General features: G+C 36.1%; 2 protein-coding genes across 2 annotated transcripts; both read right to left on the bottom strand.

Moving 5' to 3' along the window:
• Positions 1 to 739: 739 nt before the first annotated feature.
• LOC125226242 (histidine-rich glycoprotein-like) lies at positions 740 to 6,211 on the bottom strand. Its single transcript, XM_048130161.1, has 7 exons — positions 6,183 to 6,211; positions 5,549 to 5,749; positions 5,001 to 5,167; positions 4,705 to 4,744; positions 2,692 to 2,874; positions 1,594 to 1,760; positions 740 to 904 (listed from the first exon to the last, which is right to left on the bottom strand). The coding sequence occupies exons 1-7, from the start codon at positions 6,192 to 6,194 to the stop codon at positions 838 to 840; spliced, it is 837 nt and encodes a 278-aa protein (XP_047986118.1). The 5' UTR covers positions 6,195 to 6,211; the 3' UTR covers positions 740 to 837.
• Positions 6,212 to 9,302: 3,091 nt separating this feature from the next.
• Positions 9,303 to 15,527, bottom strand: LOC125226490 (histidine-rich glycoprotein-like). The gene is made up of 7 exons (XM_048130476.1): positions 15,516 to 15,527; positions 14,846 to 15,370; positions 14,579 to 14,745; positions 14,460 to 14,496; positions 10,747 to 10,884; positions 10,241 to 10,407; positions 9,303 to 9,451 (listed from the first exon to the last, which is right to left on the bottom strand). Exons 1-7 carry the CDS (start codon positions 15,525 to 15,527, stop codon positions 9,322 to 9,324), a joined length of 1,176 nt encoding a protein of 391 aa, XP_047986433.1. The 3' UTR covers positions 9,303 to 9,321.
• Between the last annotated feature and the right edge of the window lie 1,749 nt (positions 15,528 to 17,276).

Raw genomic sequence — 17,276 nt, 5'->3', positions numbered from 1 at the left:
AGCCGGGTTCGAACCCGCGACCTCCGGATCGAAAGTCGCACGCTCTTACCGCTAGTAGGTTATGACCCCAAACATAAAATCTAAATCTAATATATAAAAAAAAAAACAAAAAAAAAATCTAAATCATTAAGGGTAAACTAGACCTTATTGAAATTAGTCCGGTTTCCTCACGATGTTTTCCTTCACCGAAAAGCGACTGGCAAATATCAAATGACATTTCGCAAAATTAAGTGCTGAGAGCCGGGGTTCGAACCCACGACCTCCGGAACGAAAGTCGCACGTACTTACCGCTAGGCTACCGCGCTTCCTGTTGGTACTCCTTAAATAAATAATAATAAATAATACGAAGTTTATGTCTAATTTAACCCGAAAACCGAAGACCCCTTTGAAGGCTCACGAGACGCCTACTTGGATGTTGATGTAAAGTAGCTAAATCCCTACTCGAGGTTTCAAAGAAACATGGAGTTCTTATCTGCAACTGCATAATCTTGAAGTAATTTGGCAGAATACATAGTTTTATTTTTTATTTCGATTTTCGAGCGTATCCTAAAATAACCAGTTACAAAATATTGAATACTTAACTGAAAGTAAGACTGTTCACTTAGCTCGTTTCAGTTACCCATGGCCAATGAATGACCATGATGCGTGTGACTGAGTCGAAATATCAAGAGCTTGACAAAAAAAGGGTAATAACGGTCTACATCCCGGTCAATGTAAATCTAGGTAACTAAAAACATGATTTGCTTGTAAAAAGTATATTAGGTAAAAAATATTTACAACATAACAATTATTGGTAGATCACAGATTCATACGTAAAATGTCATAAAATGGAACCATTCAGTAGTGATGGTGGTGTTTCTCTGGAACGATGTGGTGGGTCTCGTGTTTCACGTCAGCATGGAATCTGCAAAAATATTATGATATAATAAATTATGGCGATTTAGAAAAAAAAAAAAAAAAAATATATATATATATTGGGGACACCTTACACAGATCAACTTAGCCCCAAACTAAGCAAAGCTTGTACTATGGGTGCTAAGCGACGAAATACATACTTAAATAGATAAATACATACTTATATACATAGAAAACATCCATGACTCAGGAATACAACATATTATGTGAGTGAGTTTAGTTAAACTTGTATCTTCACTTTGTCAATGAAAAGCAATTGTAGGTGAGATGTAAGTTGTATCTTTATATGAATAAACTGATAAAGCGGTACTGCTTTATAGCAATCGACGTGAAAGTACGAGATTTTAAAAGTAGTCACGATATTATTCTTGTTTTAATGGGGGGCATCGCTTTCAGGTAGGATGTTCGCGATCCCATGACTCCCATGAGGCCTACTGAATGGAATACTGAGGGAAACGCCGATGTGGGTTTAACGGGTACGCTCCTTCCCCTCAAAATGCTAGGAGCCGGGAGGTGAGAATCCCACGTACCTCCCCAATATGGTGGCCTAGGTTGATGATGGATAACAACTTTTCAAGCCGAAAATAGAAGTAATTTGTAGCATTTTCACTTTGAAGCATCGGATCATCATTGAACATCCTGTACAATGGATATTATAGAAATCAATCGTCTTCTTACCCAGAGTGCTTGTCGCCGTGGTAGTGGACGTGTCTGATGGAACCGTCAGGCTCGTGCAGGCTGTAGAAGCCCTTGACGACGTCGCCGTCGCGGTGCTCGTGCTGCGTCTTGTGGTCGCCGGTATGCGGGTCGTCTACTTTGTACTCGAACTCGTACTTAGGGTAAGCCTGTAAAAATAAATTCAAGTTCAATTCCTGTGAAATAATTTACTTTATCATGTCTATTCTATCTGAAACATTTGATAACAAGAAGTGCATGTGCAACCGCCGTCAAAACTTTTTATCGTAATAAACAATCATAATTTTAGTTCATGGGCACCGCGAGTGACAATAACTGACGACTATAACGCAACGAACTCAATTATAACAGTGCGTGCTAGAAATCATGCAAACAAGGACGCTCTTTCCATACCACCAAGTTTACTACGTAAGTAGTTGAGTTGACCGTGGTCATGGTCATGGTGACCGTGACCGTGAATGAGCAAAATTATTATTCCCTCTAAAGTATTAGCGTGCGCTGAATTACATTGGCGGGAGACGTGTTGCGAGAACACGTGGTTTTCCATACTTACGTAAATAGTCGATGTAGTCATGACCGGGGTCATGGGCGTGGTGACCTATGACCGTGTATGGGCACGATATGGTTCGCTCTAAAATACTGTCGTTTGCGGGCTTGTCATGGCGGGAGATGCACTGCGAGAACGCATGGTTTCCATACCAACTCACATGCTTCCAGTAGCTAGAGCTACGAGCTTACACCTCTAAATTGCTTGCAGTGGCTGTGGCAACATAGCGGAGCATTAAAATGTTTGATGAATTTTATGTCGAAGCAATTTAGAGCACCTTTTATGAAAATCCAAATCACGTGAGTAAATCATCATCATCATCATCTTCCTTATCGTATCCGACAAAGGTGACTCCATTACCAATTATTGTCCGGATGATGGAATGCTCTGATGTGGCTCGCAAACTCGTATACGTGTAGGAGGGCTTAGGTCGCTTCTTTCGGATACTTATGACGCTTAGCATCCAGGTTTTCCAACCGCTGCTGCTCAAATTCGTGCACTTTCTTATGAACACTACGAGAGTGAATACTTACATAGTAGTCGACATCGTGACCGTGGTCATGGCCATGGTGACCGTGACCGTGACCGTGACCGTGGATGGGCACGACGTGCGCGGGCCCGTCGTGGCGGGAGATGTGCTGCGAGGAGAACGCGTGGCCATGTCCGTGCCCGTAGTGAGCTGCGGCAACGGCCAGGAGGGAAGCTAGGCACAGGACCTGAAACGGTAATTTGGTTTATTTTCAACTAACTTTTGCTCGCAGCTACGCTCGCGTCGAACTCGAAAATTGCAGAATGCTCCATAAAACTCCACCCCCCCCCATTTTAGAAAAGTAGGGGTTAGAAAGAGACAAAAATGAGCCTATGTTACTCTTCACCCCTTTAACTATGTCCACTTAAAAATCACGTCAATTCGTCGCTCCGCTTTGCCGTGAAAGACGGACAAACAAACAGACACACACACTTTCCCATTTACAATATGTAAGTATAAGTATAGAACGAAAATTCAAAACATATTTGGCATATAAATATTTTTTTATAATCGAATAATAAATTATGTTGGCTAGGAGCAAAGGCTTAGAAAGATCACCATTTGCTTAATTAGGGAGTGTTTGACTGTTTGAATTGCACTAATTTAAAAAAAATAGTTTAAATTTTGAAATCAAAGAAATTATATGGGGGATCAAAAAAAGGGAAAAGCGTTATAAAACATAAATTGAAATTTTAAGTATTTTTGCAAAAAAAAGACGTAATTATGTACTTAATAATGAAATGAATCACATTCTAAAAAAAGTAAATGGAAAAAAATTACAACACCTTTTCTGTTATAAATATTTTATTTTAAAATATTTTAATTTATGATTTAAAGTCATTTATATTAACTAAATGGTTTATATTATTGTTTTAAAATTACCTTTGAGTACATTGTGAATTATTTGATTTTGTCCTACAGGAGCTAAACACAACAGTTGACTGATACATACTTGCCGAATTCCGCTACTTTTATATTGCCGATAAGGGTATCAAGGCAATATTGATTTCACTAACTCATTCACTGCTTTGCCCGCCAACTAAGTCATGCATAGTGTCTGCAACTATTTCGTAAATTCATTGTTAGCAGTATAATTTGTAATTATAATCAACACGCACAAAAAGTAATTTTGCGGTGAGACAATTTTAGAGCTAATGGAAGAAAGCTTTGTAATGTAAGGTATTTTACCATGATTAGTTGAAAAGTTCATTTAAATTAAAATATATACAGCCCTATTGAAATATAAAATACTTAAAATATAAGATCTGAATACGACATGGATCGGATATGTAAATGAGAAAACTGACATGTCCTCAAAGACGAAAGCTTCTCCGTTTTTATGTCAAGAATTAAGTTAAGTTAATGTTAAGGATAATAATAAGGATAATCATCATAAGACTGAACCATCTCCTCCACGGGACAGGCAGTGCCTAGTGTGGAGGTCAGTTTAATTGTATACATGACTGTATTTTCTTGGATATAAACATTTTTTTTTTTATTAATACAAAATACTGTAAACAGAGTCAAGTTTCATCTTAAATGAAATGTACCCATGGACTAAACTTTTCAGTACATTACCGTAAATACACATTCAAGTAAATTATTGAATGAAATTGGATTCTATTGGCATCAAAAACAGCATTTGAAAAGGGACAGTGTCAAACGGGATAGTGTTTTACTTGAAGAAAGAAACGTGATTTTGATTTTTTGAGTTTAGCCTTGACATTTTATAAAAGCATTGTATACTAGATTACTTAGTCCTAGTAAAACTAGTCTGTGGCCAAGAGTAAACCCATTTATAATAATAAAAAAGCTAATACACAATATATAATGTGAACTTTGTAACTCTGCGGTGCAAGATTTTGAATCGAACATTAACGTATAAATAGTAGGTAAGATTATGATTGTTATGAATAAAATTCTAAGTATATTTCTTGTTTTTTATTAACATTAGACAACAAAACAATAAACAAATATGTAACAAGTGTAGTTTTCAATGATGGTGCGTAGGGATCACATGCTTAGCGTGCCCTTCCCTCTTGACTTCAGCATTAAAACTGAAAAAGAAAGAACATTTTGTGATGAAAATGATAGCCAATGCTATATAGTCTTAAAATTAGGACTATGACGATGAAATTATCAGATCTTAAATGTTAAAAACATACCTACACACATTCTGACGTTTGAAATCTGACTACATAAATATGAAACAGGCCTAATTAATTGATGAGGTACTCGTAGATTTGTAAATGCATCCTTTAAATTCAACGTGAGTGACGGAATACCGAAGGACGCAATATTTTTAACCCTTACCCGCTGTGCTTATCGGCGGAGTAGTGCACGATCCTGACAGTGCCGTCGGGCTCGTGCAGGCTGTAGTAGCCCTTGACGACGTCGCCGTCGCGGGCCTCGTGCTGCGCCTTCTTGTCGCCGGTGTGCGGGTCCTCCACCTTGTACTCGAACTCGTACTTAGGGTGCGCCTGTGAGTGTTATTTGATTTAATTTAATGTATTACACACACATGCATAAACTCACACCTGTAACCTCAAAAGAGGAAGAGCACATGTTTAAATGCCAAGCTGAGCAACTAATGGGGGAAAGAAATCGAAACGGATATTGCAGTGACAGTTATGGACGGAAAAGGGGTGGTGTAAATCGTAGCCCTACACCCTTCAAATCAGAGATGAACAGGCATCTTCTGGGCGAGCTCACTCCATCGTAGGCCACGTCTTTGCCTTTGGCTAGTCTGTGGTCAAGAGTAAGCCCATTCATAATAAGAATAAATAAAATAATATACGAAGAAAGTATTACGTACATAAAAACAGTACAAAAGTATAATTATCTGTCAATTTTTTTCTTACATAGTAATCGTGGTGATGTTCATCATGTTTCTTGCCAGACTGCTGGAGAGCAGAATGTTGTTCATGGTGTTTATGTACTTGTTCATGACCATGGCTTTGATGAAGCACGATGCTCTGAGAGGAGTAAGCGTGACCGTGCTCGTGGTGCCCTTCCTGAGGCCTGGCTGCAGCCGCGGCCAGGGTAATGGCGGCTAGGAATATCTGAAGACAGGAATTAAATTGTAAAATGAAAATTGATGGTTACTACCTGTTATTTTCATATTTTTGCGTATTCAGTGTGTTTGAGTATTGCAAACCTTTAATCAATAAATGGCACTAAAGCACATGCACTACATACAGATAATTCTAAATATGTCAATACAGTTAGCAAAATGATTAGCATGGCATACAGAGATACTAATTGTAAGCTTGTAATTTTGTTGGCTGTACCTAAAAAGACTAGGTTCGTTTTTTTGAAATGTGTAACGTTTATAAGCAAAGAGTCCCAATTTGACGCTCGCTATAAGAATGCCTTGACTTTGTTGATAGTATAAAGTAAGACGAGGACAAACTAAGACCCTTGACTGGACGTTTGACACAAATAGTCTATGCGACTGTTTTCAAAATGTATTATACATTAGATAAAATTAAATACCTTAGTGTACATTTTTCGAGTAACTGTGTCTTTTGCTTTAAGTCTCAGACTTAATTGATAATAATAAAGTGATATTTTTTCTTATATATTAACACTCATGAAAGTTTACGTAAGAACATGTGTTAAAATATGGTCAAACCAGTTCATTAACGATTAAATGCATTATGGATTTACGATATCGGATAAGTTGTAACCTTGAATTTGAGCCGCATTCTAGGGTTCCGCGGCTACTTAATGAATTAATAGCAATTTCTTGTATAACTCCTTACCAATAAGGGAAATATGAAGTATTCCCTCACTTGGTGCTGTGTGAAGTCGACGGAAACTAAGCTCTCAGGGTCTCAAATACACAATCAATTTTCAGCCATGTCTGAAAATCGAGGCACATATGTACACGATTTCATAAAATTATTGTGTCATACAACGTAAATCCTTTTTGGCCATTATCCTACGGAAGGGATATATCTTAAAATCTAGTATTTTGTAGTAGTAAAGTTATGTTAAAGTAGCTACTTATTAGCTATTCTTCTTCCTACCCTTATCCCATGTTATGTGGGGTCGGTACAGTCAGCTGCAGAGAAAAGTAGACCCCCCTGGACACAAAGGACCATGCGCATTTTATATGGATATTTGGGCATGAGCGAACACAAATGAAAGTTATGTACATGATTAGGATTCTTCGTGTCAAACAAGGATATGCCAGAGCTATATTAGAAAAATCGGTCCTTTAGAGAGAAAACTGTTATACCTAAGGAGACTCCTTCTGCGCCCATATTATGACCCTCATCTGGTTTAAATATGCCAACTCACCAAAACATTTGCTCTTCGTCTACTAAACATGACAATATATTTTCTGCTCTAAAAAGAAGTTCTGAGGATATATATAAATTTCATTTAGTATCTGTTTAGAAAACGTCAAGAAACTTCACATTTTCAAGCAGCTTTTATGGTACTATTTAATTGTACCATAACAAAGAGTGATTTTTAAGAACAATGTCTTATAGCGGCATGCATAACTTGATAATATTTACACTTTACTATAGGTGTCATCTCTGTTCGCTCGTGGCCCAAAATGCCCATCCTCCTTTGTATGCAGTGGGGTCTACTTTTCTCTGCAGCTGACTGTACAACATGTCTTCCTCTTCCATTCTCCTCTTTCGTCATCTCAACACTCACATCTTTTCTTTTTATATTACTTACTAGCTATACCTATAGTTTTCATGTTACTAAATATAAATTAAACAAGTCTAATCAAGCCGACGATTCTCGTTTCTCGTATCACGCGTGGCCGATGACCGAATATTCAGTGTCAACACGCAAAAAGTCTAGGCGTTGTTGCGTGTCGGCTTTGACTGGGGTCGCGGTCGACTCAAACACTTTCTATATTTGCATATTTCTGCATAATTGGCAATGAAAACTTACAGCTGAAACGATAAATCATGAAATTTCAGTTTAGTGCTTAAAAAAATTGTAACATAATATGCTTTCTAACAGATGACCCGGTGACGTGAAGATTGGTGAAATTTACCCCTTTATTAGTGTACCATATCAAATCGGAGCATGCGTCTTAGTGAATGAAAGGATCTATAACTGTCATTAAATTTAACAAATGTCATTAAAATTCAATTTTTTTTAGCAAACCTCGATTTCTTCGATTGGAAAGGGCTACGACTATGTAGATTACTTATCTTGTGTTTTTTTTTAAATACAAATACTGCTACTTTTCTTCATTAAAAGTAATTTAATTTGCTTCTCATTAAGACATTGCAACAGTTGTTAAAAAAAAAGAACTACTTTAAACTATGTTTCCTAAGACTTCCTCAGGATACTCGAGATTTTGATTGGTCTTTATCATCACATCAGTAAAGTTTAAGGTACCATAAAATGATTGCATTGTCACCGAAACTTAAAATTCAATTGATTTTAGCTTTGTTTGCAAGATACTCAACAAGCTCAACAGATGTTGCAAGATAGAACATTTATTTCAAATTAATATTGTAAGTAAGTAAGTAAGTAAATATTCTTTATTGCACCACAAGGATAACAGATTACAAATAGCAGACATTAAACATAGCAACAGGCGGTCTTATCGCTGTAAGCGATCTCTACCAGACAACCTTAGGGTAGCAGGAAATAAAGAATAGACATTTTGAAAATGGTAGTGCAAGAAATAATTAAAGGAATAGGAAAATTACACATACACTAAGTTAAATAATTATATACACCAATATTAAAAATAAAATATAAAAATAAATAAATAAAAATAAAATATCATGTACACAAACATACACATATAAGTATTAATACATACACAAATGCATACACACATACATACATACATAACATAACATACACAGCAGCAAATTAAGGCAGAGATAGGTAATGATTTTTTAGTAGAGTTTTGAAGCTTTCAAGTGATTTAGCACACCTAATCTCTAACGGCAGGCCGTTCCACAGCCGAACCGCTCGAAACGTGAAGGAGTCATTGTAAAACTTTGTAGAGGAAGGAGGAGGAGCAAGTTGATATTTCCGTGAAGGTCTGACGGAGGACAGATAATTAAAACGCTCTTTAAGATAGGAAGGAGTAGAGGGGTTGAAAAGAATATTATAGAGAAGAGCTAAAATATGAGAATTACGGCGGAGACGAATAGGGAGCCACTTGAGCTGGGCGCGAAAGTTGGAAATGTGGTCAAATTTGCGCAGTCCAAATATGAATCTAATACAAAGGTTTTGAAGGCGTTCGAGTTTATTAAGCTGGTCCTCATTAAGATCTGGATAACAAGTGTCTGCATAGTCTAAAATTGGCATAAGAAGCGATTGTGATAGCGCAATTGTATATACGAATACGAACGTAAGTATTGAATAATTTTGTTTACTTGCACTCACTTGTTTTTGGCTTTTAAGCTAAATTTTAAATTATTATTAATAAGACTATTATTTTTTATTTATATTTTCCACTTTATATTGAACAAGTTTTTATAAAAATATATCGAATATGCTATATTAAAAATAGTACATACGATACAAGTGCGTAAAAAAATCGAAAAGTGGCGATATATAAAAACACGACGATTTATGTAAATCGACATTTTTTTTTCGGAAACTCGAAGAAAACATAAAAAAAGTTCATATTTTTTATTTAGTATAAACATATCAAAGTCGAACACAAACAGAAACAGTACATAACAAAGTCGTTGGTATTTATTTTAATAATGGTGTGGTGGTGGGGCACGATGTGGTGGGTGCTGTGCTTCACGTCAGCGTGGAATCTAAAAATATAAAAAAGAAAACGGTTAATATCATGAAAAAATAATTAATATACCAGGAAGACTAGCCAAGAACCATTATTTTCCATAAGACAAGGAAATACTTTAAGTTTCTCAATTACATAATGGATATGATATTGTAGTTAGAAGAGTCAACGGTCTCGTAACACAAACGATTGGAATCATATTAGCTAAACCCTGTGTATTTAAACTAAATACTAGATCAAGATTTGTAGACAGACTTATTTCATTGAATGCCATGTGGTGGCGGGTAATTTCACTACCCCATTTCCTCCCGTAGATAATAGTCGTAATAAGTTATTTTATTTGTGTGATGAGCACTGATATTTGTTACTGAGTCATGGATGTTTTCTATGTATATAAGTACGTATATTTATATCGTCGCTTAGCATCCATAGTACAAGCTTTGCTTAGTTTGGGGCTATGTTGATATGTGTAAGGTGTTTCCAATATTTATTATTTATTTATTAAGTTTTCTGTGGGATATGGATTCAACTACCTATGGTGTGTTGTGGTGTCACTGCAACACCACATTTTCATTTTCTTTCCCCATTAGTTGCTACGAATGGCACTTAAACTTGAGCAGTTTCATTGTGTTCTGTTTGTCCTCTTTAAGAATACATGCGTGAGTTGTATTTTTTTTTAATATGAAAACAAAGAGAACTAAATGTATTGTTTGTAATCGTTTCGCCAAACTTACGTTTAACGGCAATCATCATCATTTGTGTAATACAAACTACATGAAACAAGATCGGTTGTCTATGATCATACCCAGAGTGTTTGTCGCCATGATAATGGACATGTCTGATGGAACCGTCAGGCTCATGCAGGCTGTAGAAACCCTTGACGACATCGCCGTCGCGGTGCTCATGCTGCGTCTTGTGGTCGCCGGTGTGCGGGTCGTCTACTTTGTACTCGAACTCGTATTTGGGGTAAGCCTGTAAATTAATGGTTATGTAGTTGATGTTACTGCCACACAGGACAATACATAATGGCGATTACGTCACAATATAAATACTGAGGATGAATAGATAGATTCATAAACGCCAACTTGAGACTTGTTGAACTTTGTGAAATATCTAAGAAATTTTAGATGCCAGTTTGATTGATACCAGAACAAAGAGAATTTTTTCATGTATGCTAGGGATTTTATTGTTGTAATGACATTTGCTGCATTTTCAATCGGCAGTCATGTTTTGCCACAAAACTTCGGCAGTAAGACTGGTAAAGTTCGAAATAAAAACCTTTTTTTTTTAAATTCAGTCGCCAATACTTACGTAGTAGTCATGATCATGATGGCCATGGTGTCCATGGATGGGCACGAGGTGCGCCGGCCCGTCGTGGCGAGAGATGTACTGGGATGAGTGCCCGTAGTGCGCGGCTGCCACAGCCAGGAGGGTAGCGAGGCACAGAACCTGCAGAAAATAAAGTAACAGAATGTTATGAAACAAAAATAAAGTATAGAGTAAGACCAAGTGAGGGATTTAACAGGGCAAATCTAAATTCGCAAAATTGAAGCAAGATGTGTCATTCTAATGATGTCGTTGTTGACAAGAGAAAAATGTACTTAATGCTATCAATGAACTTTTAGTTTCACGGTTACAAAAAGGAACAAAAAAAACCAGTATAGGTGCATTCGATTTCAGGCGCCTTATATCTTTTTTATTGCAAATTAATAAGCTGCATCTTTGAAAAAAATATTAATTTTCAATTGAGGTAGGTAGTTGTAGGTAGGTAAAGATAATAGAAAAAATACGCGATGGTACAAAAATATCAAAAATGGTATCTGGGCAGTTATTCACATTATGAGTTATTATTTATTGCTTATATTTATGTTAATTCATATACATTATATTGTAAATAAAATTAAGCTTTTACCTTCGAGTACATTTTGAGTGGTTTGTTTAGCTTTGTCCTAAGCCCAACAACTAACTGATACATATTCAGAAAAATCTACGACTTTTATATAGTCGATAAGGGTATCAAGGCAATATTGATTTCACTAACTCATTGGCGGTAAATTTTTGCTCCCAAGTCATGCAGTGTTTGCAACTATTTCGTAAATCATTGTTCACGATACACCGCACGCCTGGCGTTGCATAGTTTAGATGTAAATTGTCTATTAATTTGTGCAATGCAGTTCATTTTATCTAAGTAATTAACTGGAGTAGATAACAATATCAGATATGATCAGGTTGACTGGGCAATTATTGTGTTATTAGAAGTTAAGTATATAAAGTAACTAGATAAGTACATGGTTAGAATTTACCTACTGTATGATTTATATTTATTTTAATTGTTTCCTTTGTAATCGAAAACAGTTATTTCCTTTTATGTTTTGCAATTGTATTAGTACTTAAATAGATAATCTATCTAAATATATTTGACGTACCTAATTGGTGAATGAAGAGCTTGAAAATTCCTTCAAATAATGCAAGGAAATGGTGCCATCATCCTTGTTTCGTAACAAACAATGAAGACATCTTTGTCTTAAAGGCCTATTTAGATCCAAGATAGTTACAAAGAGGATAGGGGATGATCATTCTCCACTCACATCGGCCCTTCCATCCGAATATGTCAGCTAAACGTGGAAGGTATTAGTAAGGCTAAGCTAGACTATTTACAAAAACTACTACTCCTGACGCAGCTCAATGGCTGAGAACCTTGGACATCAATTTGTGACATACTTTTTATGATATAAAATACTGTATACCTGTGAACCTATTTATGCCATACGATTAAATAAAATTCATTTTCCTCCCTGGGCCAATAGCCCGCACGTATGTGTGCATCATATCTTCAGCCAGCACCCGTGACAATGATGTAACTGCGTGTATTCCATACAGGCGAATATCTTAATAGCGATTAGTGTCGGACCTAGGGAGTCTAACTACATGGTTCTTTTCTTGAATAGATGATTAAAATTAAAGCAATGTATTATGTCCACATCAATTAGCGTAGGTACGTTTATCATCATCATCATCATCATCATTCGCCTGCCCTTATCCCATTCATTTGGGGTCGGCGCAGCATGTCTTCCGCCTCCATACCTCCCTATCATCCGTCATTTCATCATTCACTTGGTTTATGTCATGTCAAATTAAGTTGGAGTACATTGGTGCTTGACTTATATTGACCGGGATATAGACCGTGATTACCTTTTTGATTTTTGTCGAGCTCCCGATATTTCGACGCAGTTGCATGCATCATGATCACGGAAAACTGACGAAGGCGGGTGGATGTTAAAGTTGTATAGACAGCGCGCGATCTACCCTCCTTCGCGCGCGTCGGCTGCGTTCACTTTCAGCGTTACCACTGGTCGCGTTCACACTCGATGGTCTGTCCAAACGCGCGCGAAGGAGGGTAGATCGCGCGCTGTCTATACAACTTTAACATCCACCCGCCTTCGTCAGTTTTCCGTGATCATGATGCATGCAACTGCGTCGAAATATCGGGAGCTCGACAAAAATCAAAAAGGTAATCACGGTCTATATCCCGGTCAATATAAGTCTAATGAAAATAACCGTGAATCATTCAAAACTCTCATTGGTGCTTGGTCAGATTAAAAAAAAATACTCTTAATTAATAACAGTTTTTAACAAAATGATTATCCTGTACGATTCTTTTGATCAGATACTATAACTCCATACATTATTCGCCCGTATGGAATCCACACGCTGTATAAAATTATAAAATAAACCAAAAAACGTGTAATACATAAAACAAATCAAACAAAATTAACAAAACGTCTAGAACTGTAGGAATTTGGTTTTTGTTAAAACTGTCTCCCCATGTACGGCAACGATAATGTGTGTAATGTACCCGATTCAAAAAGTCCAGCCTTTTTATAAACCGAACACAAACCAGCCGGTGTATCATGCTGCCAATTTTATCACTTAACCACGTGGATAAGACATCTGTCAGCCTGACATACTTTAAATGACGGATGCTTTATCCCGTGGATAAGTGACACAAACCAGGCCAAATTGATTTCGCCCCAGATTTATGTAACAATGATAGAATCCGCAGAAAATACACCTCCGTATTATATGCGTTAACATAAGTATGCTTAAGACTATGCAATTATCTGTTTGCATATTACAATCGTTACCAAACGCTCCGATTTTGACATTATTTTCTTAAAGACCATTTACATCGATCGAAAGTATTGAAACCAATATCTTTGAGTCAAATTATAAAAGAACAGTTTTGTTTTACTAACTAGTATCAGTTCACATCTGGATTTGGATTAATTAACACTATTAAATTATCATAATGGCGATGGTTTCTAAGGTACTTTATGTCTGACGAAATATGTAATTGGGTGTATTTTCTGTCATTCGACCAGTGAAAAAAATCTGTCGCATCGTGGAAATCACGCTGAAGAGGCCATCTCCGGCGGTAGCCTGCGACTTCTAGTCTCGACTGCAGCCCTCCTGCCTAATATGTTAAGGTGATAACACTGATAACCAATCTAACAATTTTTTTTTTCTGTAACCTATCATCCCACTGCTGGCCTGTGTAACCAAAGTTATGAAGCCAAAAGTATTGTTCCAAGCATTACCCCCTTCACCTTTTTAACGATCATTAATTTTCTGTACTATAATAATTTGGACCTAGAATAGATGTCTAATATGAAATACATTTATGAGTAAGTAATACTTATATAACTTAATCATCAAATTAACAACAATATGTAAGGTACGGATGGTGAAATATCGCTTTTATTTCGGCATTTAAGCATAGTTAAGGTATAATTTACAACAAACCACTTAAGTATTTGTTGCTTAAAATGCTGTTCATCTACTCATTTGCGTAAAAAATTGATAATAGAAGTCATAATTGAAAATAACTTTTAGGTATAACAAGTTTGTTTATTTAAGTTACGAACAATAACAATAACAAAATCAAAAACAATCTTACAATATTATTACAAAAAAATCAACAGAAGATATTCATTATTTTAATGATGGTGATGGTGTTCCGGAACAATATGGTGGGTGCTGTGCTTGACGTCAGCATAGAAGCTAAAAAGCAAAAATAAAAAAGTTAATACCTAGAAAATTGGAATGACTCAAAAATACTAAGCGACTTGAAATAATCACTCACCCAGTCTTTTTGTCGCTATGGTAGTGCACGTCCCTGATGGAGCCGTCGGGCTCGTGCAGGCTGTAGAAGCCCTTGACGACGTCGCCGTCGCGGTGCTCGTGCTGCGTCTTGTGGTCGCCCGTGTGCTTGTCCGAGACCTCGTACTTGAACTCATACTTGGGGTGCGTCTAAAATGTAATAAAAAAATAATCACACATTAAATGTCTAACAGATCAAACTGATTTCACTGTCGCTGTAAAAATATTTATCCAGGTATCAAATACATACGTAGTAGTCGACGTGCTTCTCATGCCCGTGGTGGTCTTTAATGATGACTTCCTCCGCGTGTCCGTCGTGCTTGGAGATGTGTTGCGAGGAATGGGCAGGTTCGTGTTTGTGTTCATGTTTGTGGTTGTGGCTTTGTTCATGCTTGTGTTCAATATGCTCATGTTTCTCTTCGTGCCAGTGTCCATGCCCAAGCTCATCTCCGTGCTCGTGTTTCTCTTCATGCCAATGTTCGTGGCCATGCTCTTGCTTGTGTTCATTATGCTCATGTTTCTCTTCGTGCCAGTGTCCGTGTTCATGTCCATGTTCATGTTTCAGTTCATGCCAATGGCTATGTTCCTTATGCTCTTGGCTCTGCTCTTGTCCATGCTCATGTTTATGTTCATGATGCTCTTCCTTATGAACTTTAATATACGCCTTCAGGGCTGGGCCGTCATGGCGTTTTATATACTGGGAGGAATGAGCGATTTTATGCTCGTGCCCACCTTGTGCGGCCACCACAAGTACTACAGCAGCCAAACATATTACCTGTGAAAGTAATTGCCTTATTAATATTACACTTACACGTTAAAGTCTATCAATACCTGTATTATAATTTTCTATTTGTTTTATGTTGTGCGAAATTTTAAAAGTATTTCAATAATATGCTTTTTTTATTGTGTTTATAACTTACCTTTGATATCATTTCAAAGAAATTATCCTGTTGTCCAAATGAAATGAAGTTAAATTGTATACTGATACTGTTACTCCAAAAATCAGCTCTTTTATTCAACTGAGACCAATTGGATTTCAATATTCATAATTGGTCATTAACACAATCATATCCTAAAGTAGAGTGTTTTGTAAAAATTGTGTAATTCATTTGAATGTTGAAGTCGCGTAAAACCTCATCATTATTTGCAATTTGCATTAACAGCTTCATATGATATCGATTGAGTTTGCCCGAACTGGTTTTTCCCAAATTAAACGCAGGATATTTTTTAGATTGTAAGATATTTGATAAGACATTGAACATGTTAATACATTTTGACAATCCGTATTTAATGTATCTTATAAACACAAACATTAACTATAATTATGTGTATTAAGTTATTAACTTTAACATCTAATAGAATGTCAAAAGCTAAAAAGACAAAACTGTGATAACGATCACCAACATGCGGTAATTTTCCGTTCCTATCTATGTGCCTAGCCATCAGGTAAATCGCTTAAATTCTAAACTGACACGTATCAACCTGTCTTGAAGAAATATGACTCGGCCTGTGCGACAGGTACCTTAGCGTTTCGTTTTTGTTTTTGCTACGGAAAGTTAACGATTGACATATTCGATAGGCACCTAGGGCATTGACTGTACAAAAACTTCAGGGAAATGTCATTAAAAAGAAAATTGCGTTTAATTTCTAATGGTAACCTCTATCGTTTGCCATGTATTTTCTCTGTGTGTTGAGATGCAGAAAATGTGACTTTCGGATCTTTCTACAGTTTCCAATTACGTTGAGAGTTTCAAGCGTAGGTATGTTTTGTTATGTATGCGACTTGTGCTGCCCTCATTTTGTAGGATATCCTATGTTAATTCACATAGTGTCTAATTAATTTTAACAGCTGTCGCTAGCTCTGTCGCGCCAATACGCAAGCGCGATATGAAGTGACTACTAATATGACGAAATAACTAACTTCCAAAGAACAAATTATCTTTACTCAAATGTCATACATATGACCTGAAGTGACTAATATGATAAAATAATTATAAACATATATTTGTTTTACAGTTTGGGCAATTCGCCGTTTAAGCAATCCTGATTTGTTTTTGGAATAAATTTAAATATGTAATTCAATTGGCAAATATGGGACATAATAAAACTGCATTGGTTATAAAGCAATGACACCAATATATTTACTTGTTGAAAACACATCAAATACTCGACAAGGGAGTAAAATCATAAACAGGGTTACTATATTATGTTTCGTATAATGAAATAGTAAAATATATCTACTAATTTTTAATTACAATTTCATTAGTCAACTTTATCAATTTATTCAGGTAGTTTTCATTAATTAATTTCATAGTTAAATTCAGCTAATTATTATGAAATAATCAGACATAAACAGTGTTGTTGTCGAGTTATTACGAAACACTAACATATTAACTTTTTAAATACATTTTTATTAATCCATTTCATAAATTAATTCAGATAATTTTCATTGAATAATTCCATAAACTAATTCAGATAATTTTCATTGAATGATTTCATAAATTAATTCAGGTATTTATATTTATTAAATAAACTGATTAAGGTACTTAAAATAATTTCATAAATTAATTCAAGCAATTATTATTATTAAATAATCAGATTAAGGTACTTATCTCTGTTCGTGGCGCTGGTAGAACTAAAAGTGACTGCTCGCCGACGAGCAGTCCCTTTTATAACCAGTC

This window comes from Leguminivora glycinivorella, chromosome 5 (assembly GCF_023078275.1).
Source record: "Leguminivora glycinivorella isolate SPB_JAAS2020 chromosome 5, LegGlyc_1.1, whole genome shotgun sequence".
Lineage (NCBI taxonomy): Eukaryota > Metazoa > Arthropoda > Insecta > Lepidoptera > Tortricidae > Leguminivora > Leguminivora glycinivorella.
This window is presented reverse-complemented; position numbering and strand designations above follow the sequence as displayed.

Bases quoted from the DNA above. Each gene is read 5' to 3' on its own strand.
- LOC125226242 (XM_048130161.1), bottom strand. The intron at 4,745-5,000 runs GTAAGGGTTAAA...TTTCTTTTTCAG, and splicing joins TCCGCCGATAAGCACAGCGG to TTTTAATGCTGAAGTCAAGA. The intron at 2,875-4,704 runs GTGATCCCTACG...TTACCGTTTCAG, and splicing joins GGGAAGGGCACGCTAAGCAT to GTCCTGTGCCTAGCTTCCCT.
- LOC125226490 (XM_048130476.1), bottom strand. The intron at 10,885-14,459 runs GTTCCGGAACAC...TATTTTCTGCAG, and splicing joins AGCACAGCACCCACCATATT to GTTCTGTGCCTCGCTACCCT. The intron at 10,408-10,746 runs GTAAGTATTGGC...ATTAATTTACAG, and splicing joins ATCATGATCATGACTACTAC to GCTTACCCCAAATACGAGTT.